Source organism: Marmota marmota, unplaced genomic scaffold (assembly GCF_001458135.2).
Source record: "Marmota marmota marmota unplaced genomic scaffold, marMar, whole genome shotgun sequence".
In the NCBI taxonomy this organism is placed as follows: Eukaryota; Metazoa; Chordata; class Mammalia; order Rodentia; family Sciuridae; genus Marmota; species Marmota marmota.
Window position 1 is genome coordinate 5,135,516 of NW_025999945.1, and position 27,643 is coordinate 5,163,158.

The 27,643-nt window shown below is 48.4% G+C and overlaps 1 protein-coding gene across 2 annotated transcripts in view; it reads right to left on the reverse strand.

The window, feature by feature from the left end:
* The window catches only part of Grid1 (glutamate ionotropic receptor delta type subunit 1), a 703,077-nt gene that overhangs the window by 529,480 nt on the left and 145,954 nt on the right, over positions 1 to 27,643 (reverse strand). For both annotated transcript variants that reach the window (XM_048801681.1, XM_048801682.1), the window contains exon 3: positions 12,938 to 13,222. In XM_048801681.1, the coding sequence (XP_048657638.1) occupies positions 12,938 to 13,211 (274 nt within the window). In that variant the 5' untranslated portion in view covers positions 13,212 to 13,222. The remainder of the gene's footprint in view (positions 1 to 12,937; positions 13,223 to 27,643) is intronic.

The following is a 27,643-nucleotide window of genomic DNA, read 5'->3' on the forward strand; positions in this document are numbered from 1 at the left end:
GGAGGGGAGGGGGGATAGTAGAGGATAGGAAAGGCAGCAGAACACAACAGACACTAGTATGGCAATATGTAAATCAATGGATGTGTAACTGATGTGATTCTGCAATCTGTATATGGGGTAAAAATGGGAGCTCATAACCCACTTGAATCAAAGGGTGAAATATGATATATCAAGAACTATGTAATGTTTTGAATAACCAACAATAAAAAATTTTTAAAAAAAAGTCACATCTTCAGGCTTTTTCACTCTGACAGTCAGGAGAGCACAGCCAAGGCAGCCTTGGTTTTGGCTTCCCAAGTCTGCTGATTTCTTAACCTCATCACTTCTCGAGCATCATTAGAAGCTTCTGCAAATCCTCTCTGGATATGTGCAGGAAACACACCAATGAGCAAACAGACAAACAATGCAATCCACCAAACTCAAGACAGGGTGCCCAGCAAAGGAACGGAACAGACACTTCCCAGAAAAGTGAAATATGATTAGTCGAGAAATGTATGAAAATAAGAGAATTCAAATTAAAATACACCGAGATTTCATCTCATTCCAGTCAGAATGGCAATTATCAAGAATACAAGGAAGAATAAGTGTTGGCAAGGATGTGGGGAAAAAGTACACTCATACATTGCTGGTGGGATTGCAAATTGGTGCAACCACCCTGAAATGAAGTATGAAGATTCTCAGAAAACTTGGAATGGAACCACCATTTGATCCAGTTATCCCACTCCTGGGTCCTATATCCAAAGGACTCCAAATAAACACCTTTATTGCTTCAAAGCTGAGCTGGAGCTACCATCCATTCTGGTCCTCAGTCTCTTCTGAAAACCTCAGTTCCTCCTGGGAGATTTAAAATCAGCATACCATAGTGATACAGCCACATCAATGTTTATAGCAACTCAATTCACAACAGCAAAGCTATGGAACCAACCTAGGTGCCCTTCAACAGATGAATGGATAAAGAAAATGTGGTATATATACACAATGGTACATTATTCAGCCATAAAGAAAAATGAAATTGTGGCAATTCCATTAAATGGATGGAACTGGAAACTATCATGCTAAGTAAAATAAGCCAATCCCAAAAAACCAAAGGTCACCTGTTCTCTCCAATATGGCGATGCTAACACACAATAAGGGGGCATGGAAGGAAGAATAGAAGTACTTCGAGTCAGACAAAGGGGAATGAAGAGAAGGGAGGGAGGATGGGAATGGGAAAGACAGTAAAATTAATCAGACATAACTATCCTATGTTCATGTATGAATACACAACCAGTAAAACTCCACATCATGTACAACCATAAGAATGTATGTATAATATGTCAAAATACTCTCTACTGTCACATATAAATACAGAACAAATAAACAATTTAGAAAAAAAAAAAAAGCAGGTTTCCTAGGCTCCTGTGAGTGTCCTGTCCTGGACAGAGAGGCTGGCAGCAGGTGAGCACCCAAGCCACCACAACAGGTGGGCCGGAGGGCAAATTCCAGGGAGGAAATGCCTACCTGGAGGCCAGCAGAGGAGACAAGGCCAGCCACACAGAAAATGGCTATGTCCAGCAGTTACCCCCATCCTCTGATTCTCAGTGGCCTGAACCTTCAGGGGGAAGCAAGTGTGGGCAGCAGCTGGCAGAACCCAAACACAGTGGGGAACAGCCACACAGGTAGTGATGCAGACACAAAGGACGGCTTCTGTTCTTGAGCATCCCGACGAGACAGAGGGAGCCGGCACAGGAGAACAAGGCTTGAGGGCACAGCACAGACCTCAGGTGGAAGAATGAGCTCTATCCTGGACACATGCGTGGACCTCTGCGACCACCCCATCACCACCTGCCTGGGTCCCACGAAGCCTCTGCAGCCCCCTTCACATTGACCCCTTCAGTCCCCTCCCAGCTTTGCCCTAAGCTGCTGACCCTCTCAAAGCCTCCTGACCCTCCAGTCACAGCCACACATTGCACACACGGGTCTCCTCCACCTGGCACAGCCCTCCCCGCTCCTGCTGAAAGTCACAACCCACTACCTCCAGGAGCAGAGGTGGGGCTCCAGGCCTCTAGGCCTCCTAGGACAAGGGGTTCGAGGCTGGCCTGAGCCGCAGGCCGAGTCCCCAGCAGTGTCCTGGTAACTGAGGAAGAGCAAGGAAAATGAGAAATGACCTCGGACCACAGGGAGTGCCATAGCTCTCAAATCCATCATTTCATTCCAGCCTCACGGGAACCCACTAAGGCAGGCGTTTTATCATCCCCACTGCCAAAATGAGGAAACAAGGGTCAGGGAAGAGTGCCGCACACCCAGAAGCGCACTAGAAAAAGGCCGAGTCAAAATGGAGCCACGAGAAGCCGGACTCACCCTACAGACCTCAGCGGCACTGCTGCCAATCACACGGTGACATAAACAGGTGCTCCGTGTTCATCCCTCCCAGGAAGCTGGGGAGAAGCTTCTCAAGGACTGGGCATGTCTATACCACCATCCTGCCCTGACCCTGACACACTCAAGGGTTCCCTGTTGGAAGGAGGGAACTTCCCTCATCCACCCTCAGACTCCATGGGATATAGATATTACAGTTATAGTTGGAAATCTCCAATAAACAAACAAATGCTTGGGTTGTGGTAGAGCACTTGCCTAACATGTGCAAGGTCCTAGGTTTGGTCCCTGGTGCTGGAAGGAAAAAAAAAATGCTTCCTGAGAGAATAAATGATGGACCATCTGAAAAATATCAACTCATTCACTCATGCACCATATATATTTAATGAGCATCTACTAAGTTTCAGGTGCTGTTCTAAATGCTGCAAATCCAGCAGCATTCAACATAACAAGCAAAAGTGCCTGATGTAGTTGGGTAGGAGGAATCACTCCCAATACCCTATAGCACAGCACAAAAACTATCATTGCCAACAATTAAATGTAGATTTCAACGTAGCTAGTAGAAAGGATTTTGATGTTCCCAACACAAAGAAATGAAAAATGTCTGAAGTGACAGATATGCCAATTTCTCTGATCTGATCATCACACACCATATACCTGTGTTGAAATGTCACATGGAACCCTATAAACGTGTACAATTACTATGTGTCAATGAAAACAAAAAAAAATGTATTTTTAAATAAACTGCCTGTCTACACAGAACTCACATTCTGGCTGGGGATAGACAGATTTCAAAAACTGAGTAAATAGGAATAAAATGAATGGGAACAAATAAGAGGGAAAGAGGTGCCAAAGAGAAACAGAATCTCAAAGCTGAGGAAGTGGTATTCGGATATCTGCAGAAAGAGTGTCCCAGGCAGGGAACAGCCAGCACAAAGGTCTGAGGCAGGTCTGTGCCTGGCATGTTCAGCAGCAGGAGGAGCTGGAGAGGCATGAACTGGTACAATGGAGAAAAGGAAGTGAGAGAAGGCAGTGAGTGGAGGCCCAGCACAGGTACAATGGCTATTACTCCTGTATAAGAGAAAAAAGCTCCAGTGGTCAGAGTGGACCTCTAGATGCACCAGGAAGTTGCTCCTAGCCTTTCTGTCCCCCAAAAGTTCCATAGGGATAGACATTCCTTAAGATATTCAAGAGACAAGCCAAGCAAGATCCTGTGGGCCTCCCACCCAGCCAAATCAGTGCCGAGAAACGGGCAAGAGATGCCTGCTTCCGGGGCCTCCTGTGCGAATTCAGGTAGGATCCTTTTGCAACAGGCCAAGAAAAACCTTTAAAGCAGAAGCTCTTGCCCTGCTCGTTTTAGTCAGCTTTTTCACTGCTGTGACTAGAGGACCCAACCAGACAACTGTAGAGGAGGAAAAGTTCATTTAGGTGCTCACGGTTTCAGAGGTCACAATCCGTAGACTGCAGACTCCATTACTCAGGGATTGAGGTGAGGCTGAACATCATGGAGGAAGAGAATCCCAGTGGGAAGCAGCTCATATGATGATCAGAAAGCAGACAGAGTCCACGCTCCAGTTACAAAATATATACCCATAGCCACGCCCCCAAATGAACCACTTCCTTCAGCCACACCCCACCTGTCTCCAGTTACCACCCAGTTAATCCCACCAGGAATCAATTCACTGATTATGTGAAGGCCATAACCCAATCATTGCTCCTCCAAACCTTGTCTCACATGTGAGCTTTTGGGGGACACCTCACATCCAAACCGTAACAGATCCTTTTGCAACAGGCCAAAAAAAATCGTTAAAGCAGAAGCTCTTGCCCTGCTACTGTGCTGAAAGTCCAGCCACAGAGGAGGGTGGTTCTCTGATACTCATCTTGCGGATCAAACACACCAAAGCTTGGAGAGTACCCAGCTTGCCCCAATGAAGTAAGCAGGGGAACATGGACTTGAACAGAGTTTGGGGTCACATCCCATTGGTGCCCTTCATGGAATTCTGATATTTAGCAAATCACCTCTCCCTGTTCCCTGCTATGTGTGGACTCAAGGAGATTTGGGGAGAAGGGAGATTTCAATGGGAGCCCACATTTGTTCTCCAAGAAGCACCGTGGGGCACGTGTGGGAACCGACACAGCCTCACTTCCCTGTCTTTATCCACGCTGCACCAGGCACCTCCTCAAGTCCCCAGACGCACGGCGGAACCCAATGGAGGGGCGAGGGAACTTCAGAGCTAATGAACTTTAATCTTCTGGCGAACACTACAATTAACGCGCCCCAAAGTACAGTTGCTTTGTAATTAGATTGAAGAACAAAACCCAAAACACTCGTCCGGGTAAAGTTATTGTCGAACTTCTTCCGTAGGTTTCCTAGCAATTAAACTCACTTGCTCATTTCATCTGGAAAAAGTATTTATTACTTCAATTTAAACTAATGCCATAATGATACGATGTGTGTTATTAACCAGATCTCCTGCCAACGCAGTTGAGTCCTCTGGTCTGCTCTGCCAGGGGCTGGAAAGGACACGCTGTCGGCAAGGAGGACCGATTAAAATAGCATTTGTCCTAAAAATTCTCTTTCTTCCAGGAAGTTTTACTTCAGGAAGATTCTAGAGGTAAGGCCCAACAGCTGTCAGGTGTTTGCTATGGGAACAAAGAGGGTCATCCTGCTGAGGCGTAGTGGCTCACAAGGACCACGTGTGCTCAGGCAGGGAACCTCAGGGAGGCTGGGCAGTTCAGCCCCACCATGGGGCTTGGATGGCACCCTGCAGGTCAAAGAGCTACCTCCAAGCTCTGTCTCCCCAGACACCAAGAGCACAAGCAAGATACAGCAGAATTTCTGCAGAACAAGTCAGGACTGGGATTCACCAGCACCCTTGGGATTCAGCAGGCCTCCTTTGGGCCACAGCTGGGCAAAGTTCCTGAACAATGGATCTTACTGAGCACTTACCAGGCACCAGGCACTAGGCTAAGCCCTTTATGTAAATGAGTCATTTACTTCCCACACTGACCACATTGGACAGAGATAATTATCTTGTCCCAGTTTTACAAATGAGGAGATTGTTGCATAGAATGGTTAAGTGACTTGCCCAATGTCATACAGCTACAGAAGCAGATGTGGGATACATTCCAACAAGACTTCTCCAGAGCTCACGCCTCTAACTGCTAAACTCAAGGGCCATCCTCAGCCAGGGGAACAAACAGCCACATCTCTTGCACCAAGATTCTCCTGAGGTTCTCCGTGCCTACACCCACCGTTGTGAGGAAAGAATTCTGACCACTGCCACTGCTGGTCCCCACTCATGGTTTATTGTGATCACACAGACCATTAGCCTGTGCCAGGCACTCTGCCACATGCTTTCCCTTATGGCTCAGAGATTACAATCCTGGTTCCATAGAGGAGGAAGCTGAAGCTCAGAGAAGTCACCATGGGCGGTAAGTAGGAGGGACAGAGTGGTAAACCATGCTTTCTCCATTTCCTTATTTATTTTTGCACTTGATATAAAACTCAAAATGTAGATGAAATTGCACAGGGGGAAGTACATCGCCCATCCCTATCCCAAGAATTCCTTATAATGACTGTGTGTCTATTCAGATAGGCACACCAACAAGCTCACATTTGCACAGCCACACTCCCCAGCACGTTCTCACTTTGCTATTGTCAGCAAACATTCACTTTTCTATTAAATGTATACATTACAATTTGCTGAAGATGGATATTTAGGTTGTTACTCAATTCTGCTGTTACCAACAATGTTGCAATAGATTCTTTCACATTAAAAAAAAAACCGAAGTCCACCTGTGGTGCTTGCTACCCACAGTGGAGTCCTGGATAGCCTGCCCAGCATCCCTGAGGTCTCACTGCCCATGCCCATGTAGCACTTATGAGCCACTCCATCTTCTCAGCTAGCCACCCCGGCTGGTTGCCATAGCAAACACCTGACACCTGTTGGGCCTCACTTCTAGAACCTTCCTGAGGTAAAACTCCCTGAAAGAAAGAGAATTATAGGACAAATGTGAGCAGAGATGCCCAGGCTTGGGGAATCAGACCTGGCCAGTTACCACTCACCAGCCACATCCTAGAGCAACTCCATTCACATCTCTGAGCCTCAGCTTCCTCATCTGTAAAGCAGGGACAGCTCAAACCCACCTCACGGAGCTGGTGCAGCTAAAGCTTCTTCGTGGCACCCAGCACAGGAGCTGGTGGTCACTGGCTGGAGGCCTGGGTCATCTGGGAAGTTCAGTCCTGCCTCTGGCAAGACTCTGGGCCCACAGTTTGTCCTCAATCAGATCATAGTTCCTGTTCATGTATTGGTTTCTTTCCTTTTATTTATAGTCAATCAGTCTGGGCTGGAGGCAGTAGAAGGTCTAGAACCTTCCAGCCATGAAGGCCACACCATCTCCATTGTCTGCCCTTAGATCTCTGGACTTATGATAAAAGAAAGGACCCCAGGGTACTAGCCAAGGAAGCAAGTTATGGCTCCCGGGGATTCTGAGCTCCTCATTGAGGCCTCTGTAGCCTGCTCCAATCTGTCCCTCCTTGTTCCTGGCCACCACCCATAATCCAGCCACGTGATCTTTCCTCTTCTCATCACTCCCAGGCCTTCCAGCTTATTCTTCCCTCTGCCTGGAACATACTTCCCAGTCACGCCTCTCCCCATTGCCCTTTGCCTGCCTAACTTCTACTTGAGCTTTATGTACTTGTTTAAACGTCAGCTCCTCCAGGAAGTTCTCCCTGACCCCCCTGTCACAGGCTATGCTGAATGAGCCTGAGCCTTCTTCAATCACCACCAAGAACATGACCAGTCCTATGGTCATGTCAGGGCAGGACAGGGCTTAGGTGGGAAGGATGCTGGGTCACAGATGCAGAGAGAGGTGGGCTCACCTCAGGGGCCAGGCAAAGCTTAGACTGGGCCCTAGCTGTAGATGTCCTGCCAGGTGAACAAAATCTGCTCTCCATGCAGAGAGCAAGGTTTCAAAAGGAAACTATCAGTATGACATCTGGGTAGGGAAAGACTTCTTCAATAAGACAAGCAAGAGAACTAACTATAAAAAGACAAACACATTTGACAACAATACAATAAAGAACTTCTGTTCATTGAGACAAGCAACTAACTGAAGGGAGATACTTGTCACACATAGCTTACAAAAGAAAGGGCTCGATGTAAAAATTAACAACTACAAACAGGCACTTCATAGAGAGGAAAACAAAAATAGCCCATAAAGACACATAAAGATGTTCAACCTCATTTATCATCAGAAAAACGTAAATCAAAATCAGAGTAAAAGAACACTTTGCACTAGAAATTTAAATGTACAGACAATACAAAGTACCGGTGAGGTCCAGCACTTAGCGAGTCACCGTACACAGCAGACGGTGGCATAAATAGGTAGGAATGCTTTAAGAAACAATTTGATATAAGTGAATAAAGCAAAACATGCATTGGCCCATATAGGCCAGCAGCTCTCCTCATCCAAATAGACTCTCAAAAACTCTTGCACACAAACACCAAAAGAGAAAGTTCTTATCAGCGTTATTTGTAATAACAGAAATCTGGAAACAATCCAAATGTCCAGTAACAATAAGATGGATACATAAGTTCAATATACTGTGCAAAAAAATGATTAATATACCCACATCAAGTGGATGAATCTCAGAAACCTAATGTGGAGTGACAAAAGCAATCACAGAAATATACGGAAGTATTATTCACATATATAAGATTCACAAACAGACCAATTAAACAATATGTATTTGAGGATCCATAATTATCAAGTAAAGCCAGAGACTGATTATGACCTAGTCAAAACAGTGTTTAAGTCCTTATAGGGGAGGAAATGATGAGAGTAAAGTATATAAGGGCTTCTTTACATTTTTTTAAAACTGATTATGGGTTCTGGGCATTCACTTTATTATTTTTTAATTTGACATATGCATTAAAACTATGTATAACTTTCATTCTATTCAAAATAATTTTAAGACTAGACAATGACCATCATGCAGAGCCCTGAGATTTTATTTTTGCAGAATCCTAGCTCTCAACCCATCCCAGGCCTGCAAGCTGGACCAGAGACCCAAAAGGGTCTACCAGACCTTAAAGATGCTATAAAGAATCCTTGGACTGTTACTTCAAATACCAGCCCTGTACAGCTCTAGCCAAGTTGCTACACCCCTCTGTTTCTTCATCTAAAATGAGTCCTTGGCAAAATACACAGTACATGGTAGGAACTCAGTGAATATTTGCTGAATGAATGAGTCAGTGATATCTAAGATCCCATCACAACTATAACCCTCATCCAAATGTAGAGGGAAATTGTGGCTACAGCTACTAGCACCCACCCCCAACACACACACACACACACACACACACACACAAATATCCCAGCATTTTAAGTGGCAAGACAGAAAGTTCTCTGTTCTCTTTCATCCAAACTTTTGATATTTTAATGTTACAGATTTTCTATCCCAAATGTCAGTTTCTCTTTTATTTTTCCTTTTGCTGTCACAACAAGCACACAAGTATATTCCATGGAATTTTACCAAATGGCACATCTCATATTTTGTAAACCATATACACACAAACTTCTCTCTCACCCTGCATTAGTCAGCTTTCTGTCACTATGATGAAACACCTGAGGCAGTTAATTTATAAAAACAGAGTCTTATTCTGGCTCACAGTTCTGGAGGTTCAGGTTGAAGATCTGGCAGACTCATTGCATTGGGCCTCTGGCAAAGGAACCACGTGGTAGTGGGAGTGCATCGTGGAGCAAGCCACTAATATCACAAGCCAGGAAGTAAAGAAACCGAGAGACTGGGGTCCCACCATCCCCTTGGAGGGCACACCCCCAGTAATCTAAGGGGGCCCCACCAGGCTCCGCTTCTTACAGGTCCATAACACCTCCCAAAAGTGCCACCCTGGGGATCAAACCTTTAACACATGGACTTATGAGGGACATTCATCATCCAAACCACAGCACATCCCTCTGCCAAATTCTATCTCGGACCATGGCTTTTCCTGCTCTGATCTCTGACTCTTAACTGAAATGCCCAGTCCTCAGGTTCCAGCCATAGAAAAACATTTGGGTTTAAAGGAAGCCTGATGGGCAAATGAGGAAGAATCAGGTCTCACCCCACAAAGGAGCAGTCCTATGTATAATGGTCACTAAAGTGACTGACCACAGCAGGCTATGGCATACTGAGACCATTCTAAACCAGCCCTGCCTCCTTACTGGCATCAATTCTGCTTGGCTGGGGATAGGAGAGAGAAGCTGGAGCCTAGCAAGCCCCAAATTCCAGAAATCAGATGGTGCCTTGGCTAAGAGCATAGGTCTTAGAGTCAAAAATCTCTCTCTGAGCCCCCTTTTCCTCATTTGTACAATGTTCCACTAAGCCTACCTCAGCGGGTATTGGGTGGCTTAAATAAAATAATGTATGTAAAGACACTTACAGATCAGCACCAAGAAAAGTCACTACATCCCCCAACCACTCTGTTTGACTTTGGAAGAAATAAAACAGTCTTTACACTCAATTTGCTTTTTAATTGGGCTCATCTGCAGCTAGTGCTGCAATGAGTGGGATGGAGGAGGAGCCCTGGGAGCTGGAGGCACCATTTGTCTTGGCCATATCAGCAATGAGAATCCACCATAGCACTCACAGTTCACTGCCAGCAATGCTGAAGGAGAAACCCACATCGCTTCTTTCAGGGCTGGGTTGCTGCATGGAACAGCACGTGAGCGTCTATCACCCTGGCTCACCTAACACGGGCACATTGGAAAGTAAGATGGAAGCTCTCTGCCCATGAGGGGAATAGCCAGGTCAAGCAGAGAGTGTCAAGAAGTTACCCCTTTACAGTAACTTAATCCCAACAGATTTTCAAGTGAGGACCAATGACCTGGGCAGGCAAAGGCAGGGGGTCCCATCCAGAATCCAAAAGCTCTGGCCTCCAAAGAGCCTAAAGCCAAATAGGTCAGCACCTTGGATAGCGCTAAGGGGTCCCACTGCTCTGACAGGCTTCCCAGTATGTATGGTAGGTCTGAGGTCCCCCATTCACATCCCTGGCCAGATTAGACTCAGCAAACATGGCAGCTCACTGCCAGTCCCTCCCTTCCACTGTGGAAGCCTCACAGAGCCACCACAGCACCTATTGCTGAACCCACATACAGCCTCAGAATCCTACCCAGGGACACCTCAGCCAGCGGTCCACAGTGATCCACTGAGTGAAAGCTACTAGTCACCCTGCATCTTTACGAAATCAAAGGTTAAGGGTGGTCTAGTCAAAAACTAACTTAAACTTCACCAAAGGTGGCAAAAGCATTCACGTCAGAAAACAGGGGCACATCTTTGGGGTTTCTGGAAGGTTCTGGGTGGGGTAGGAGAAGAGATAGGCAGGGCAGTGTGTCTAAAGGATGAAACAGTTGCTTTCCAGTTGCCTACCCTCACTCTGATTCAAATGTCAGCCTACCCAGTGCCCTTTACTGTCTCCCCATCTCTCCTCTGTCCTGTGAGGAAATTATTTAGCAATTCCATGTCTTTGCCCATGAGTTTGTTCACTTGTGACTATTTCTTGAGAGGATTCTCTGTGCCAGGGACCATGCTGAGTAGCAGCAACAACACAGCAGTGAAAAGCACATGTCCCCCTCTCCTGGAGCTGAACACCAGGTGAGGCAGTCCAGTGTCCACTGAGGACCAGCCCCAGCTGAAGGCAGGCTGAGCTCAGAAGAGCGCATGGGCAAGACACCAGCTCTGTAGGACAGGTGGGATCAGGATGTCTTTCTTTGAGGACCTGCTTCTTGAGCTAAGTGGGGATAAGGGATGAAGCAGGGAGAAAATACCCAGGTTGGGCAAGTGCCACCAGTGTCATTCAATCTGCAAGGATCACAGGAGTTTGCACAGTGAGCAGACTGGAGTGCTACTATGGCTAAGGCTCCCCAGGCCCTAGGGTGTAGGCCAGAGTAGAAGGGAAACAATAGCAACTGGGAGAAACAGGCTGGGAAGGACCTGAACACAAGGGATGCCAGGGCATGCCCCTGCCCTGGTGGTGTCCACACCTCCCACAGGGCCCATCCTCTATGCAGACTGGACTTCTGGGTTGAGGCACAAGCCTAAAGAATTTTCAGGGGAAGGCCTGAACCCTGCAAGATGTTCTGTATCACCTTGGGACTGTTACATACCTCCTCAAGGGCCAGGGACTAAGCAGGGGTGGGAAGGAGAGGCCAGGTCCTGGACAGAGTCCAATCAAGTCCCCAGAGCCTCAGGCCACCCTCGTCCCCATCAGCACCTCATCATTATTTCAGCACAAAAACTGTTTGCTCTTTCAATTCTTCCTGGAAGGCTCCAAACAGCATATTTATTCAAGAGCTGAGGACAGCATCCCAGTCTTAGGGAAGCAGAGTATTTAGCAAATGCAAACATATGCTGACTTCTTTTCTTAGTTACATTCTTGGCAAAGGAATTATTTCACCAGGAGACAAAATGGGACTTCCAGAGTTCACCCGTTCCATCCTGCTCCAGCCCATGGGGCTATTGACCCTCACTTGTACCCTTTGTCCCTTAACACATAATGGGGTGGCTGGGGCTATAAGGGGGGTAACACAAGGACCCCTGTGAGAAAAGAGCCCTGTATCCTGACTGGTGGTCACACAAATCTGCACATGTGATAAAATCACCCAGACATAAATCCATACCCAGGACAACATGTAAACTGTGAACAGAGACCATGGACTTACCTGATTCTGATTGTGATACTGTACTACAGTTATGCAAGGAGTGACCCTTGGGAACTTGGTTGAAGAGCACATGGGATCTCTCTGCATTATTTCTCATAAATGCTTGTGAAACTCAATAATCCCCAAATAAAATATTTTTAAATGAAAACCATTTATCTCAGAACTCAGACTGATCTTTTTATACAGAGAAATCATAAGTAAACATGAACCATTTCTCCAAAGCCCATCTCTATGGTTTCCTAACAAGCACATTATACTTTTTTTCATACGAGAGATCTTCAAAGAAGCCATGTTTATCCATGCAGTATCCCCAGCCACAACAACCCAGGCTGGCCAAGGGACACTCTGGGCATCCCTCCCTCTGAACTTTGCCCTAGATTGAGATCCTGAAACTCAGGTCAGATCATGGTAGAGGAAGGCAAGGAACCAAGAAGCTCATGCAAACATCCAACATGAGGGTCAATCTTTAGAGGGGAGGCCTCCAGGAGGACCCAAGATGGAAGCCTCCACCACTGCCTGCATGCAGCTCTTCAGATCCCTGCCAGCAGTTTATTAATATTTTACTGAAAACTCTTAAGATGATTCAAACTTCAGTTGTCATGATAAGGTGCTGTTGCTAAGCAACTTCAGTGCCTATCTTCAGAACTGTTTTTGCAGGTCTTACCCTACTCATGAAGCTCAAGGTTGGGCCCAAGGACCCCAAGGCACACTCAGCACAGACCACCAACCACCCATTCACAGCCCAGCCAGTTCCCAAGAGCTGGGCCACCTTGGGTGAAGCCATACATCTGAGGTCTCCCAGAACCCAGCCATCCCTGCACCCTAGCCCCAGAGCAGCCACCCACCCCCCACTCACCATACTCGCTGTCGTAGAACATGACGAACTTCTGCCAGCGCAGCTCTGTCACCAGCCTGAGCATGACGTCGTTGAGACGGACAGGAGGTCTCGAAGCCAGTGTGTAGGCCTCGCCGTCTGGGCTGGGGTTAAGGTGGCAGGCGGTACGTGGCGACCCCCCGGGGTTGCGCTGGACAAAGAGGTGTGGGATGTGCATGGCATCTGTGAGGGACTGCAGGGCGTTGGCAGATGCACAGCCGGTGGATGTGACCAAAGCCAAAATTCCCTGGGTCATGAGGTCACAGGCTAGAAAGAGACGGGGAACAAAAGGAGGGGTCACCATCAGCAAAATGCTTCACAGGTTTTGATTCACACAGCCCGTGCCTGGCAGCTCATGCACGCACGAGGCCCCAAGATGCTCCCTCCAGGGACCAAGAACCCAGTCATAGGGTAGGCCAGCAACTCTCATGAACAGTCTCACTGACAATCTTAGCTACACATTTTTGTGCCCACTTAACAGATGAGAACATGGAGGTTAGAAGGGGCAAAATTATTTACCCCAGGCTACACAAAGAAGGATGCTAGAGTGGGGATCCTTCTCAAATCTGCCTGGCTCACCCAAGAGATCTCTAATCTAGTGATCCTACCCAGGACCATGAGCCCTTTTAATAGCCAAAAACGTATTTTGTGAATGTGGGTATCCCAGCAACCTTGTCATAGGCTGAGAATATGCTGTGTGCTCTACAACTATTGGAAGAACTGAACTGATTAGGACTGTAAGGACTGAATTATATCAGAAAAGCAGGTAGACATGTCCTTACCCCCATAGAACCCAGGATGTAGGCAAAAGAAAAGGCTGAAAACCAGTTCCTCTGGCCAAGATCCTTGAGTCCTATCATGAAAATATTGGGTCAAACCCCAGATGAAGCAGTTTCCTCCAGAGCCCAGGCTGTTCCAAAACCACTTGAAAAATCATAGAAGATGACGTGCCAGCAGCTCAAAAGCTTACTGCGGACATCCAGGAAGAACAGAGAGAGCCGCCAGCAATCTTTTCCAGGATTAATGCACTCAGGAACTCAGCTTTTGAAATCACCCAGTGACCACTAGGGGCGCCCCTTTGAGCCACACACTTGGGCCTTTATAGGACATCAGACCAGCTAATAGAAAGACGCACCTCCCATGCCACAATCCCCCATGCCAGTTTTGAGGCAAACATTTCTTCCGAATGCTTTGTGTGATGGCAGGAATGTGGGAAAGCAGATGCGGTTTCAAAACACAGCCTGTGAATGGCAGCAGGCCATCTGCTGCACGAAGCAGACTTTGAACAACTTTGACAATGTGATTCTTTCGGTTGGGAGCCCTTGGGTTTATGTAACGCCTCCGATAGGGCTAGGGGAAGGAGGCAAAGAACAAGGGAACCCACGGCCCAAGGAGAAGGCAACAGAAGGCCAGGTCCCTCCACACTCACCAGCATCCAAGGTGGCTGCTCCCCTGCCAGGGGCTGAATTTGCCCCTCATGAGCATCCTAATGATAACTCATATTGCACATTCTCCCTGCTGAATCTGCTGCCTCCAGAGCCAGGGACTGGAAGTGGTTACACAAGGGACAATGAAGTCTCTCTTGAGAATCTCAAAGCCACCCAAATGCTCTGCCCTCACCCACCCAGACTTCACAGAAATCCAATCACATCCTGCACATTTAGAGCCCAGGGGCAGCTCCCAAGAGCCTTTGGGAATAGAGTCAAACTCCATGCCTGCAGCCTCACACTCCCTGCCACACTTCTGCCCACTAGACTCCAGCCAACTACCCACTCTTGGCCCCTCAGACTCAACTCTTCAATCTGCATCCCCATTCTTACTTCAGGACTCAAACTCTACTTCCCCAGACAGACTAAAGGCCCCTTGTTGCAGGTCCCCCATTTTCCCTGTTATAGCACTGCATGGTTGCCTGAGTCACTGTCTGGCTCTTCAACTTGATCTCAAGCTTCAAAAGGACACAATCAGTGCCTACTGTGTTCACTATCCTCCCACAGGCATAGAAGTGCACAGCACACAATAGTCAGTAAAGACTCGTGCAAGGATACTATGAGCCCTGAAATTTTCATGCTCCCTGGTCAATAATTCCTCTCTGGGCACCCATCCAAACTGTAGGAACAGCACTAGGTCCAAAAACATGCAGAGGACACTTAGCAATATTCCTGGAATATTGCTGACAATCTAAAAGATGCAAATAGGTAAGTGGTTATGAAAGCGCTCCATTTGCCAAAAGCATATGCAGCCTTTAAAACCATTCATGAAAACAACACAATAACATGGGAAAGTGCTCATCATAAAAAGGTATGTGAAAAATAATGCGAAATTGTACATGTTTTATGATATCAATTAAATAAAACTCAACACGCATGAAAGAAAATCAGAAGGAAATCATGCAAAATGCTAGAAGCGACTGCAATTTATAAGAAGCCTAGAAGTGGTTCTCCTTCCTTTCTATATTTTGCCAAAAATTTCGTGACATGAATAGGTAATTCCTTTAGAAAAGGAAAAAGAATCCTCCAATAATGGATAAGCACGAAAGCTATGTAAGAGGAGGGATGATTGTGCCAGAATTTCCTCTGGGCCAAACTCTGTCAAGCCGATGATATATGTGAATTCACGTTGTTCTCAGGACATCCATGGAGGGAAGGGATCACTGCATCCATTTCCCAGATAATAAGATGTGAGACCACACAACCGTCAAGGGACAGGGATGGACGGAGATGCCACCCAATCTCTTTCCAACAGTGCCAGAGACACAGGGGAAATGTTTCTGAGAAGCGGTCAAGTAAAAAACAAAAAACAAAACACTATACAAAATTATATGCTCACCCTGATTACAACTAGATAGAAAGCATCCGTATGAATAAGGCAAAAAAAACAAACACTAAAAGCTAAGACACAGTTGATGAATAGGCTGTTCTTTCTTCCTTTGTACAGACTCTCTTTAATGCCAAGATATTGCATTTATAGTCTTAAAAAGCAATTTTATCAAATAAACTGAACATCGTGGGGCCATAAATTGTCCCAGGAACTCCAGAAATTAGTTGTGGAGGGATGATCCCAACCCGGGACATTGGAGAGAGAAACCTCCTGGCAGCCACCAGTCACTCCAGGCTCTCGTCAGTCCCTCTGCCCAGCTCCCTCCCAGGTCACCACCTGACTCCCGATAGTAAACCCTATGAAGTCCCCAATTCCATATCCACCAGGCTCTAAAGTCACAGAACCTCTCTAAGCCCCAGTTTCACACATGCCATTGTGCACTGGGGACAGGGGACTGGCTCCTGCCCTCCTACAGCCTCACACTCCCTACCACCCTTCTGCCCACTAGATTCCAGCCAACTACTGTTTCATGCATACACTCAGCACACCCACCCACTCACACACCTCACTCAGGCCCCTGCCTGATCTTGGGATCACCCAGGAAACAGACACCACAATTTGGCCTGAGAGAGAAAAAAAAGAAGAAGACGCTCTCAGGTTCCACGAAGAAGGTGAAGTATGGTTGGCATCAGAGCCTCAAAGGGAAAAAAAAGGATTTAGACCAGCAGAAATGAGGGGGAAGGTTGTTGAGCGGGGATGTAGCATGACAAAGACTCAGGAGCCAGGAGGCACACTCACCAGGAGGGTACAGGAAAAGCCCTCACAGACCCAGTACTGATTTTTCCCTTCTAGTGAGTAGCCATGTGGTCCTGGGCAGGTCTCTTTGCTGAATCTCAGTTTTCTATTTAATGGAGATAAGAATCTCCTCCAAGCAGAACTAGGGGACCACTGACTCAGAACACGGATTACAACTGTCACAATGCACTGTGCACATAAAGATGCCAGACATCAGTTTCCCAGCCCTTTCCTTGGACCCTCCCCATCTCCCCCTCAACTTCTCCATCCAAGTCATGCCCAGGATCTTAAGTACGGTCGTCACACCTAAGGTCCACGTTGCCCCTCATGCTGACAGCCCTCCCTCATGGAGGTGGGCATGGCTGACCCACCCTTGTGCAGCCATCTGCAGCATCACAAGCCACCCAGTCTCAGCAAACGGGGTGGGTAATTAAGGCTGGAAGTCTCTCCCAGGCACTAATGGAGAGACCCAATGCAAGTCAATTTTCAATCCACTGTGAATGGCCTGCTAATTGGGGCACTGTTGAAATGATGGTTATTTGGAGGCTTCTAACATAAAAATAATAAGATCAAAATACATCAGATCAAAGCCAAATTAGCTATTAGCTTAATCAAGGTTATGTGAGAGGAGACATTACACAACTTGTGCCCTGGTTGTGACAACAGATGCTGAACTCCTGGGTCTGAGTTTGGACTTTGTTGTGGACACACTGTGGGACCTTAGGTGAGAGGGCAATCCTCTTGGGGCTTCTCTCCCTGCCCCTGTATGCACACACATCAACGTCAAATCAAGATGATGATACTCATTCCCCAGGGCTGTTGGGTGCACTCCATGAAAGGTTTTTATCTGTGGAGAGGAATGTGTGCTGCCTGGCACCTAATGGGACCTCAGAAGTCAAGGTCCTCTGGCTTGGAGCTTAGAGGTATTTCCTAACTTCTCTGGAGGATAACAGCTTTTGTTATCATTCTTTGCCTCTAATATCACATAGTCATAAAACTGATTTCTCTCTTGATTACAGTGCAGACTTGATGGATTGGTAAGGGTTCCCTGAGCAGGATGCATTGGTGGGGAAAGGAAGGAAGTAGAAATGAATCGTAATGAGCAGCTCAAGATCCCTTCCCAGAGCTCTGTCCCAGGAAAGCAGAGGGTCAACATGAAGGCATGTAAGCCGGTCAGCAGCTTCCCAGGAATTGGGAGGAGAGAGGCTGCTCTGAATTCAGGGTTGGCACAAGAGGAGGAGAGCCATGGAGCTCAGCCAGGACTCCTAGACATGGCCCCCCAATCCACTATCACACTTCCATCAGCTTCCCTAGGGAAGATGTCAGCATTCAAGGATCTGGTTAATATATGCCAGGTGCAATACTGACCACCTAACAGGACAAACTCTCACTCACTCTCACCCTAGTTTTCTTATCCCTTGGTGAGAAAATTGAAGCACAGAGAGGGCTGGCTGGTCATTTGACAAGTGCTACACAGCCAGAGAACTTTAGAACCAGGTCACCAGGAACCTCCACTACCAATGATGGGAAGAGACGGAGGCCAGTAGGAGACAGCCTGGGACTCTGCAGTTGATCCTACATCCCCTTCTCTGGGTAGAAATCCCAGGGCAACTCCAAGCTTAGCACTCCCCAGGGAAAAGCAAGCAAGCAAGAATATGTCCTGCCCTGAATGAAGGCAATTCTTCAGCCCATCAAGTCATTTGGTACCTGACTGCAGGGTGGGTACTAGAGATAAGAGAAGTGCCTCCTGCAGATATTGAGGTCATTCTGGGCACTCTTCTCCATCCCCATAGGGATATCTATAAAATTCCCAGGACAAGGCTATGGGAAACAATGCCCCACAAAGTTTATGCTAGAAGAGACCCACCCTTTCAGTGCCTGTGCCTGATAATGATGCTGGCCACTACCAGCCTGCCCTGCCATCTGCCAGGCACCTTGGATGCCTCAATCCCTAGGCTCAGCCACAACTACTCCCCCTGAGAACCAGATCTGAGAGGAAATCCATCCATTGCAGTCCCTGCTCCTCTGGGATCACAAACTCCCTCAAACAGCAGCCCCTGAGTTAGCTGGTCTCTGGCTACCACCTTATAAGAACAACCTGAGGTTTCCCAACAGACAAGGAAAGAGAGAACATCCACCTGGGGTAGAAGCCTGGTAGGTGCTTCACTTTACCTAGGCTTAGCAAGGCTTGACTGCTCTCTGCAGGCAACAGGAGGGCCAGGCTCTGAGCAGACCCAGACTGAGCCCTGCCTGCCCAGAAGGAATGACCTCTCCCCAAGGGAGACCAGAACCTCTGCCAGCCCTGAGGCTGCTCCCTCAAGCAAGGCTCCTAGGGCCACCTCATGCCTCCAATCATCTTAACAGCTGCAGGCACCCAATCTCCCCCCTGCCACCCTTGTTATCTGAGTCCTTCCTTTCCTCCTTTAAATTGTCACTGGCTTTATGAATATTTGAATTCTAATGGCTAATGCTTTAAATTAAGGTAGCATTTATAAATACTTTATGGCCAATGAATAATTGACCAAATTTAGTATTGTCATAACTCACAGTAAATTATTGATCTATGGAGAATAAACATTTTTCATCTTTTATTAAGACATACAAAGGGTAAACAAAATCATGGAATGAGGCCACATGGGGGGCGGGGCTGTAAAAGGCCAGCTCTAAGTCTCTGGCCCTGGAATGCATGGATGCTCCCCCAGGCTCTCCAGGGGAAGGTGCCTCCTCCTGAGCACAGAACACACACTTGACGAGCAACCCTGTCCACCACTTGCTTCGGTCACTCTCAACTCCAGCTCTCCAAATTTCTGGAGACCTGCAAGCCCTTCTCCTCCTGCCTTCACTGCCCTCCGGGCCCAGTATTCTCTCTGATCACTCTATTGCAGGGTCCCTCAGTCCCCTCTGTCTTCACATAGCATGGCCATTAAAACCTCAACCCAGAGTCAACCCACCATGGGTAAGCCGGCCCATCCACTTCTCTACCCCTATAAGCAAGCAACAGAGGGTGGCAGAGAGAACCACCCAACTGCAATTTGGTGACCTTGCAACATTATTGTCACCAATCCCCACTGTGGTCACCACCTCCCCACCCAGCTATTCACCATACTCCCCTTCTTTACTATTACCTCCCTTCCTATTGTCCTTGAGCATCCCAGAGTTCTGTCCATGTTCAACTGATGACCTTGCTTCACTCTTCATCAAAAAACTAGAAGCAAGCATCCCAAGGCAGCTCCACTTCCTGCCTCCAGGTCTTCCCATCTATCTGCATTTGTACTGAAAGTTGAAGAAGGAAATCTCCCAGGTCTAAGGCTGCTCCCTGCTCCTGGGCTCAGGATGCCCCTGCCTCTTGCCTTCTCCCACACTCAACTCCATCATTTATGTCCTCTCTCTGTGGAAAGATGCATCTTCCATTTGCCTCTGAATATTAAATCCTGGCCCCACTGAAGTTTCCACATTTTTCCAGCTCATAGCCCTCCCCTGGGCTCCTAAGCCCCGGCCAACAGCCTACCTGATGTCTCCACTGGCCACTCAAACTTGACAACACAGATTTCCCTGAGCTGATTCCTCAATCTCAAGAAAGTGGCACCCCCATCTACCCACTCCTTCTTGCCGCTTCTTACTTCCTCAACCTCTGCACCTAAGTCGTCAACAAGTCCTAGATGTTTTATCTCCCAAATATAACTTGAATCTGTCCACTTTCCTCCATTCCACTGCCATCACCTTGGTCCAAACCATGGTCTCCCCCAGTGTGGGCCCATACACCTGTCATTTCTACATGTCACAGTGATCTGGCCCTTATGAAGCCCCAGATTGTGCTGTCCATGCTTAAAACCCAACTTCCCATTGTCCTTAAAATAAGACACAGGGCCCTCAGGGCTCTGGGTATCCACACCCACACCCTGCCTTCCAGGGAGCCAGACTTTGCACAGGAACTCCATGCCCCAAGCCCTTATCCCTGAGGGCCTCCTCGCCTACTCCCTGAACTGCCTACATTACTACTGTCCACACCTGTCGGACTAACCCTCCTCCTCTATGTGCTTTGTGGGTAACCATCACCCCTCCAGAGAACTTTCACAACCCCTAATCTTCCCTCACCGTGGTTGATTGCCAACACTGGCCTTGGTAGGCTATTCTGTGCCACCGCTGCGCAGCAGTCTCCTTCCCTGGCCCATAGGCGCATGTGCAGGCACCCACACAGCTTACGCTCCCAGGCCCTGGCCAGGTGCCTGTCCTGGAGAACAGAGCTGCAACCTCTTTAATGCTCAAAACAACTCTAGTAGAGAAGAATTTTCAAACTTGCCAATTGCTCTCCATGCCCCCCAGAAAGAAAAGCCACATCCCATAATTTGAAGGAGAGTTAGTTTCTTAAAGTTGACACTCTAACGAGGGGAGCCAGGAGAACTCAGAGGGAGAGAAGGGGGAGTGGGGAGCAAAGTGGCAAGCCTGAGGTCTGGTCTGGGCAGAGCACCTGGGCAGCTTCTCTCCTGGACAGGACAGGAGGAGCCTGCGTGCTCTTCTGGCCTCAAGCTCAGCCCAGCCCAGGAAAGTCCAGGACAGTGAGGCCAAAGGGAATAGGGACTGTCACCTACAGCATGTGGGCAACTGGCTCAGGCAGGATGCACAAAGCCAACCAAGAGGATGGGGAAGAGCTAGAGGCACCATGGGGTCTCTGGGGCCTCATCCCTCTGCCAATTAATGAATCAAAGCTGATTCCCTGCTCCCACAGGTTGGAAACACAGGGAACACTGGGTGGGATCATGCTCACTTATTTATAGCTCTCCAGCTCCTCGTTAATGACTTTTACTGCTCCACCAATGGAACACTAGGCTCCTGGCCGGGGAATTACACAGAAGCCTACAATGAAAGTTAAATCAGGACAGTGAGGAGTCCTGGTCATGTCTGCACAGTGGAGCGCCATAAAGAACCTCAAAAGGAGCTGAGCACTAGGGCTTCCTGCAGCACTTTCAGGGTCCCAGGGCCCCTCAGTCCTTGTATGAGTTTACCTCCTCACCCTGCCTCTGAATGTCTGCATCCCTGCTGCCACCCCTCTAGGTCCACCCACATCCCTCATTGGCCAACTGGTCTCCCTGCCTCCCAGCTCTCCTTTCTCTGGGCCCCTGTACAGACCAAAGTTCAGCACCAAACATGCCCTTAAATACCTGATATGCTCCCTGCTGTCAGGCCGGTGACACCAGCCACCAACCCTCCACTTCACACAACAGGAGGGAACCATTCTGTTTTCCAACCTTCACATGCCCCATGCTCTTGTGTGTTCATACCTAATCGCTAACTTAGCACATACTGGTTCCCTTTTCCTGAAAGGCTCTTTCTTCTCTACTTTGCCTTCAAAATCCTACTCATTGCTCAAAACCCTTCCCAAATGCCTCTTCCTTTGTGCAACGGTCTTTGACTTCCCCTTGCTATTCAAAGTTAGCCATTCTTTTTCCTGCAAGTCCAAGAACACAGAGACCCCATGGTGCCTCTGATGGTCTAGTGGTTAGGATTCTGTGCTCTCACTAGGAATACTTTATCCTAGCACATTTCTATTGAATATGTATTATTATATCACTTCATGCCCAATTCTTAAGATCCAAAGAAGAGAGACCGAGGCCCATGGCTTTTTGAATCTTCAGGTTCAGGCCCTGGTACAGAGATGTTCAGAGGACATTGGGTGAAATAAATAAAAGCCCAGATGTATGAATACTAAAGAAGTTGTCTGAAATATCGATGTTATAAGGTAAACAAATAAGCCAGAGAATCAATGGGATGGCTTATGGAAAATTATGACTTGTCCATGAACAGGGCTACCCTTGGGCAGCACAATGAAAAGAAAGATCTTGGACTATGGGGCCTCCTAGACTTGGCCCAGAACCCAGGCCCTGTGCAGATGAGCCAAGGGGCTCAGGCAACTCACTTCATCTAATTCTTCATCAATTGTTCATCCAAGAAGGAAGAATTGCTTAGGGTTGAATACCCCAGGGGTAAGCAACAGTGCTGTCCTGGGGCTGACAAAGGAAGAGAGAGACAAGCAGCCAGATTTGAGGATGGTTGGTTCCATGGAGCCCAGAGAAAGGAAAATTCAGGGGTCAAGGCCATGAAGCAGAATTGGCTCAGGGAGGACAGGGATGGACATTCGGTCAGTACAAGGAGCTCTCTGGGGAGCTCCATTAGACCTGGGACATGGACTAAGGGTGGAAAGATTACAAAAGTGACATGGGACATTTCATCTGTCACATCCAGGGCAGTCTGGGACCAGAAAGGGTTACCAAGAAAATGCTTTAAGCTCTATTTAGAGAAAGACAGGGAAAAAAGGTAGTGGTTGTGCTTTGGATAGGACATAAGGATAAGGGTCCTGCTCCTCCAGACAGTTGGAGAGGAGGAAGGGAGCATCATCACAAATGACCACCAGGTGCCACACTGGGGCCACCCACCTAATTGCTGAGCCCCATGACACCCCTGGGAGGTGAGTGCAGCTACCCCATTGTATACAAGGGGAACAGGAGCAGAGACCCAAGGTTAGAGCACTAACTAGAGCCCCAGGGGAACCCAGGCTCAAACCTCAAGTTGCCTTTGACCTCAAAGTTAAATACATAGTCCAGGAGACAGACAGCCGTGTGCCCTCAGGCAGGCCATGTAACCCCGCTGAGCCTCAGTCCCTCACCTTTAAAAGGATAATAACAGTCCTCACCTACTAGGACTGTTGTGAAGATTAAACAAGGTAATTGATATAAAAGACTTTAAAACAATGGTTCAGTAAATAGTAAGTGTTCCAAAAAGGATTAACTTCTGTTAGTACTTGGCCTTCTCATAGGGGAGGCTGCTAAGTGGGCAGTGGGGAGGATACTTGGGACTGACTCCATTCTGTGTATGTATAAGCCAGTCTTCACATTACCACACAGTGAACTTTATAGAAAGAAAGGGTTATGAGCTGGGCATGGTGGCACATGCCTGCAATCCCAGTGGCCCTGGAGGATGAGGCAGGAGGATCCCAAGTTCAAAACCAGCCTCAACAAAAAGCAAGGCACTAAGCAACTCAGTGAGACCCTGTCTCTAAATAAAATACAAAATAGGGCTGGGGACGTGGTTCAGTGGTTGAGTGCCCCTGAGTTCAATCCCCAGTACCCAAAAAAATAAAAGAAAGGGGTTATGAAGGTCACAGTTATCGAGGTTTCAATTCTAGATAAGAGGCCCCATTGTTTTGGGGCTCTGATCATGTCGTGGCAAGAGTGTATGGTGGAGCAAACTGCTCACACAACAAGCCAGGAAGCAGAGAAAGCATGGGAGACAGGGGTCCTAGGAGCTCCTGCAGAGAGACACCCCACCCCAATAACCCCAAGGACTTTCCACTAAACCCCACCTCTTAAAGGCCTATAGCACCTCCCAACAGAACAACTAGGGACTAGGCCTTTAACACAGGGGTCTTTTGTTTTGTTCGTACTGGGGATTGAATCCAGAGGAGCTCCACCACTGAGCCACATCGCCAGCACACACCCCCACCCCCCCACTCTTTTTTTTTTTTAATTTTATATAGAGACAGGGTCTCACTGAGTTGCTTAGGGCCTCACTAGGTTGCTGAGCTGGCTTTGAACTCGCAATCCTCCTGCCTCAGCCTCCCAAGCCTCTGGGATTACAAGCATCCACCACCACACCTAGCTAACAATGGGCCTTTGGGGGAGAGTCAAAGAGCTCTCTGAGGGGCTCAGCTGTATCTGTGTCCCCCACACATGAAGCTTTGAGGGCCTACCCATATCCAAGCCATAGCAGTGTGTCTGGAACCTGGGTATGGAGATAGGTGGAGGCCACTGACTCTACCAGAGAAAGCAGTCATCTCAGCTCTGCTGAACAGAAAAGCCCAAGTCCCTCTTGACCAGACTCCAAGCAGGATCCAGTCTGGGGGACAAGGGAGGGAAGAATCCCTAAAATCCCACCTGCCTGTGGACTTAGATCTCCTGGAAGCAACACCTCTCCTGTGTCACTGGACCATGGGTGAAGAACATCCACTGAACTCAACAATGGGCTCAGGGAAAACCTGCCCAGCAGCCTATCCTCCTGGCCGCTCTCCTGCCAGGCCAGTCTCCTAGCAACAGACCACTCCACTCGGAGGCCCTGGACACCAGGACTGAGGAGCCAGAGCTGAGCTCAGATGCGCACAGCCTGCCCTCAGCCCTTCCCACACCCCCGGGTCCCTGAGGCCAAATCCAGTGACTGCTTCTCCTCTTTTGTCTCCTGAAAGGCAAGACCATCCAGATACCAGGCCCCAGCCCTGACTAAGCACTCCTTCCCACGCCCCAGTGACCCTCCCAGATGGGAAACTGAGGCTCAGTGAGGTTGCTGGTTCTCCCCTTCCATCTCAACCTATATCTGACTTCTTTCAGCTCTCTCCAGCTATCTCTAGAATCCTCCCATTGATGCTTCTTACTTCTGGGGCCTCAGTTCTCTCACCCTAGCACTCGCCCTCAGTGTGTGTGTGCGTGGGTGTGCATGCAGGTATGTGCATGGATGTGGGAGGGAATCTTGCACTCTCACTCCCTGTTCCTGCCTGAGTCCTCTTTCCTTCATAGGACCTCCTGCTCCAAAGGGACAGAGAGCTCTATTCTGTGCAGTGACTCCTATCTCCATTCAAGGTTCAGAGGCTGTCCATCAGCCCAGAAGCTCTTCCTGGGAGGTAGTGTGGGTGGGGCAAAGAGAACAGACTTGACAATCCTGAAGCTGGAGCTATATCCCAGTTCTACCACTGAGCTGCCTATAGCCTGGGCTGGCCAATCCACGTGTCCAAACTTTAGCGTTGTTTATGTTATACAATGGAGGGAGAGGAAGAAGGGTAGGGTTCCAGCACCTGTATCATACAGAAAGCATGAAATCACAGCCTCTGGCACAAAATAATGTCTGGATAAATTCTCAACCATTTCTCCTTGGGAAGTATCTGTCATTTATTCTTTCACTGAGCTGGTACTGAGTACCCTCCTTCCCAGCGCTTTTGAAACTGAAAGCCATGTTAGTGCAGAGACATCTAATAGCACAAAGGAAAAGGTGGCAGGCTGCTGTCTAGCCTACTGAGGGCTGAAACAGAAAGAGATGAGGCCTCCCCACCCCCCATGATCTAGCACCAAACCACCTGTACTCAAATCCGTGGTCTGCATCTTATAGCTACATGTGACTTTAGCTAAGTCACAACTTCTCTGTGACCCTCCCCAAAATGGGCTTATGATAGTGCCTGCCTCACAGAACAGAGAATCAAGTGTCAGAGAAACAAGGAAGCACTTTGACTAGCAGCAGTCTGTGCAGCTACCTTACCACCTAGTGCAAAGGAGAAGAAAGCAGCTCAGCCAGATGCAAAGCCAGTCAGGGCAGCAAGGCCTGAGCTGATGGTCAGTGGGATGGGCATGACTTAGGTATCCTTTGCTCATCTGTACTGCCCAAGCAGGGTGCCCAGGTGTAGTGCTGCAGGTAAAGAGCAAGGGGGCTGATACCCAGCCTGGTTCCACCTGCTGCAGTTACACAGGTCTTGCTTCCTAACATCTTTTCATTGTCCTCATAGTCATCGTGGCAACATAGTCTCCAAAGTTGTGAAAATCATTCCTCTTTTACAGAATTGAGTCTGGGGAGCATAGGGAGCTTCACCTACTATAACTCCACCTTCTAAGGGGAAGGAACACCCTGGGAACAAGGGTCTCTGTACGTGGAAGAGGAATGGTGTCAATGCTGGCCAAGCCCCAAAGCCAGCTTTCCCAGTATAACCAACCCCACATCTCGGGGAAGTACTGGCAAACCCTCAGGACACAGGCCATGGCCAATGACTCCCTGACCATGCAGGTCAGCCCTGCTGAGCCCTACCTCAGGGAATGGCTCACTCCTGACCTCTTCTGAGAAAGAGCCCAGCTGGCCCAGGGACATTACCCATCTCAGCCCTCAGGTGCTTTGGAGCAGATGGGGAGAGAAATCAGAACTCTCCTACAGCCAGCAGGGATGAGAGGGGATCTTTGCCAGTGATAATGAAAATTTTCACAGTAGCAGATGCTCTGGGAAAATTGAAAAACAATACAACAAAATTCACAAACCAGAGAGGAACTTAAGAGAAACCTGATGGGCAAGGCTCCACTTTCTCATCAACACCTCTCTGGCCATAAGAAGACAGATTGGGAGCCATTTCCTTCCCAGCAGGTAATCAAACTGTCCCCTGGAGCCCACCATAAATCTTTCCAAGCACCTACTATGCACTCAGCAGGGGCCCCATGCTGAAAACAGAAATGACACAGATCCCGGCTCAGGCCCCACAAACACAGGCCCCTGCAAACACCGTCTGGAGGATGCTGGAGGGTGGGCTGAGATGGCTCAAGATCCCACAGGAAGAATGCAGGTGGGGTCACGTGGCTGGAGGTAACATGGGAGTCTTTCAGAAGATAGCAGCTAATGCTGGTGCAGACACAAAGGACAGGCAGGTTAGCAGCCAGTGTGAGCAGAGGTACAGCACAGCAGTCTTTGAGGATCTGCAGGAATAGACATGCACACTGGGGTGAGTCCATGGCCCTTGGATGAAGAAAAGGGTGGGGTGAACAGTGGAGTGCTGCAGGTAAGGGCAACACTCAGTTGAGGGTCTTTTTTTTAATCCTAGGAGCAGCAGTGAGCCATGGAGGGTTCCTCAGTTGAGGCAGGGTCTGCTCAGAGCTGCCTTTGGGAAGGTGACCCCATTGAGGGGGCATGTGGAGGGCTGGAGACTTCAGCTAATTCTTGCTCCTCACCCTGGCAGAAATGAGGACAAGGAGTACAAGGTGCAGGAGGCAGCAAGGACGGAGCCAGGGGTATCACAGAAGCTGGGGTCAGTCAGGTAGAAGCACATGTGGGGGCCAAGCAGGGGGCAGGCAAAGGAGCAGACACAAAGCTCCAAGACCCCAGGCACCACTCCAGGGCCAGGAGAACTGGGATAGTTTATAACCCTCTCTGTCACTCTCCTAGGCCTAGGACAGTGTCACCACTCTCTCCCCCTCCCCCATTTGCAGAAGGGACTGGCTGAAGTTCGGTGATAAGAAGTCTCTCACCAAGTACCATCCATAGTATGGCTGGAGGCGGGGGGGGGGG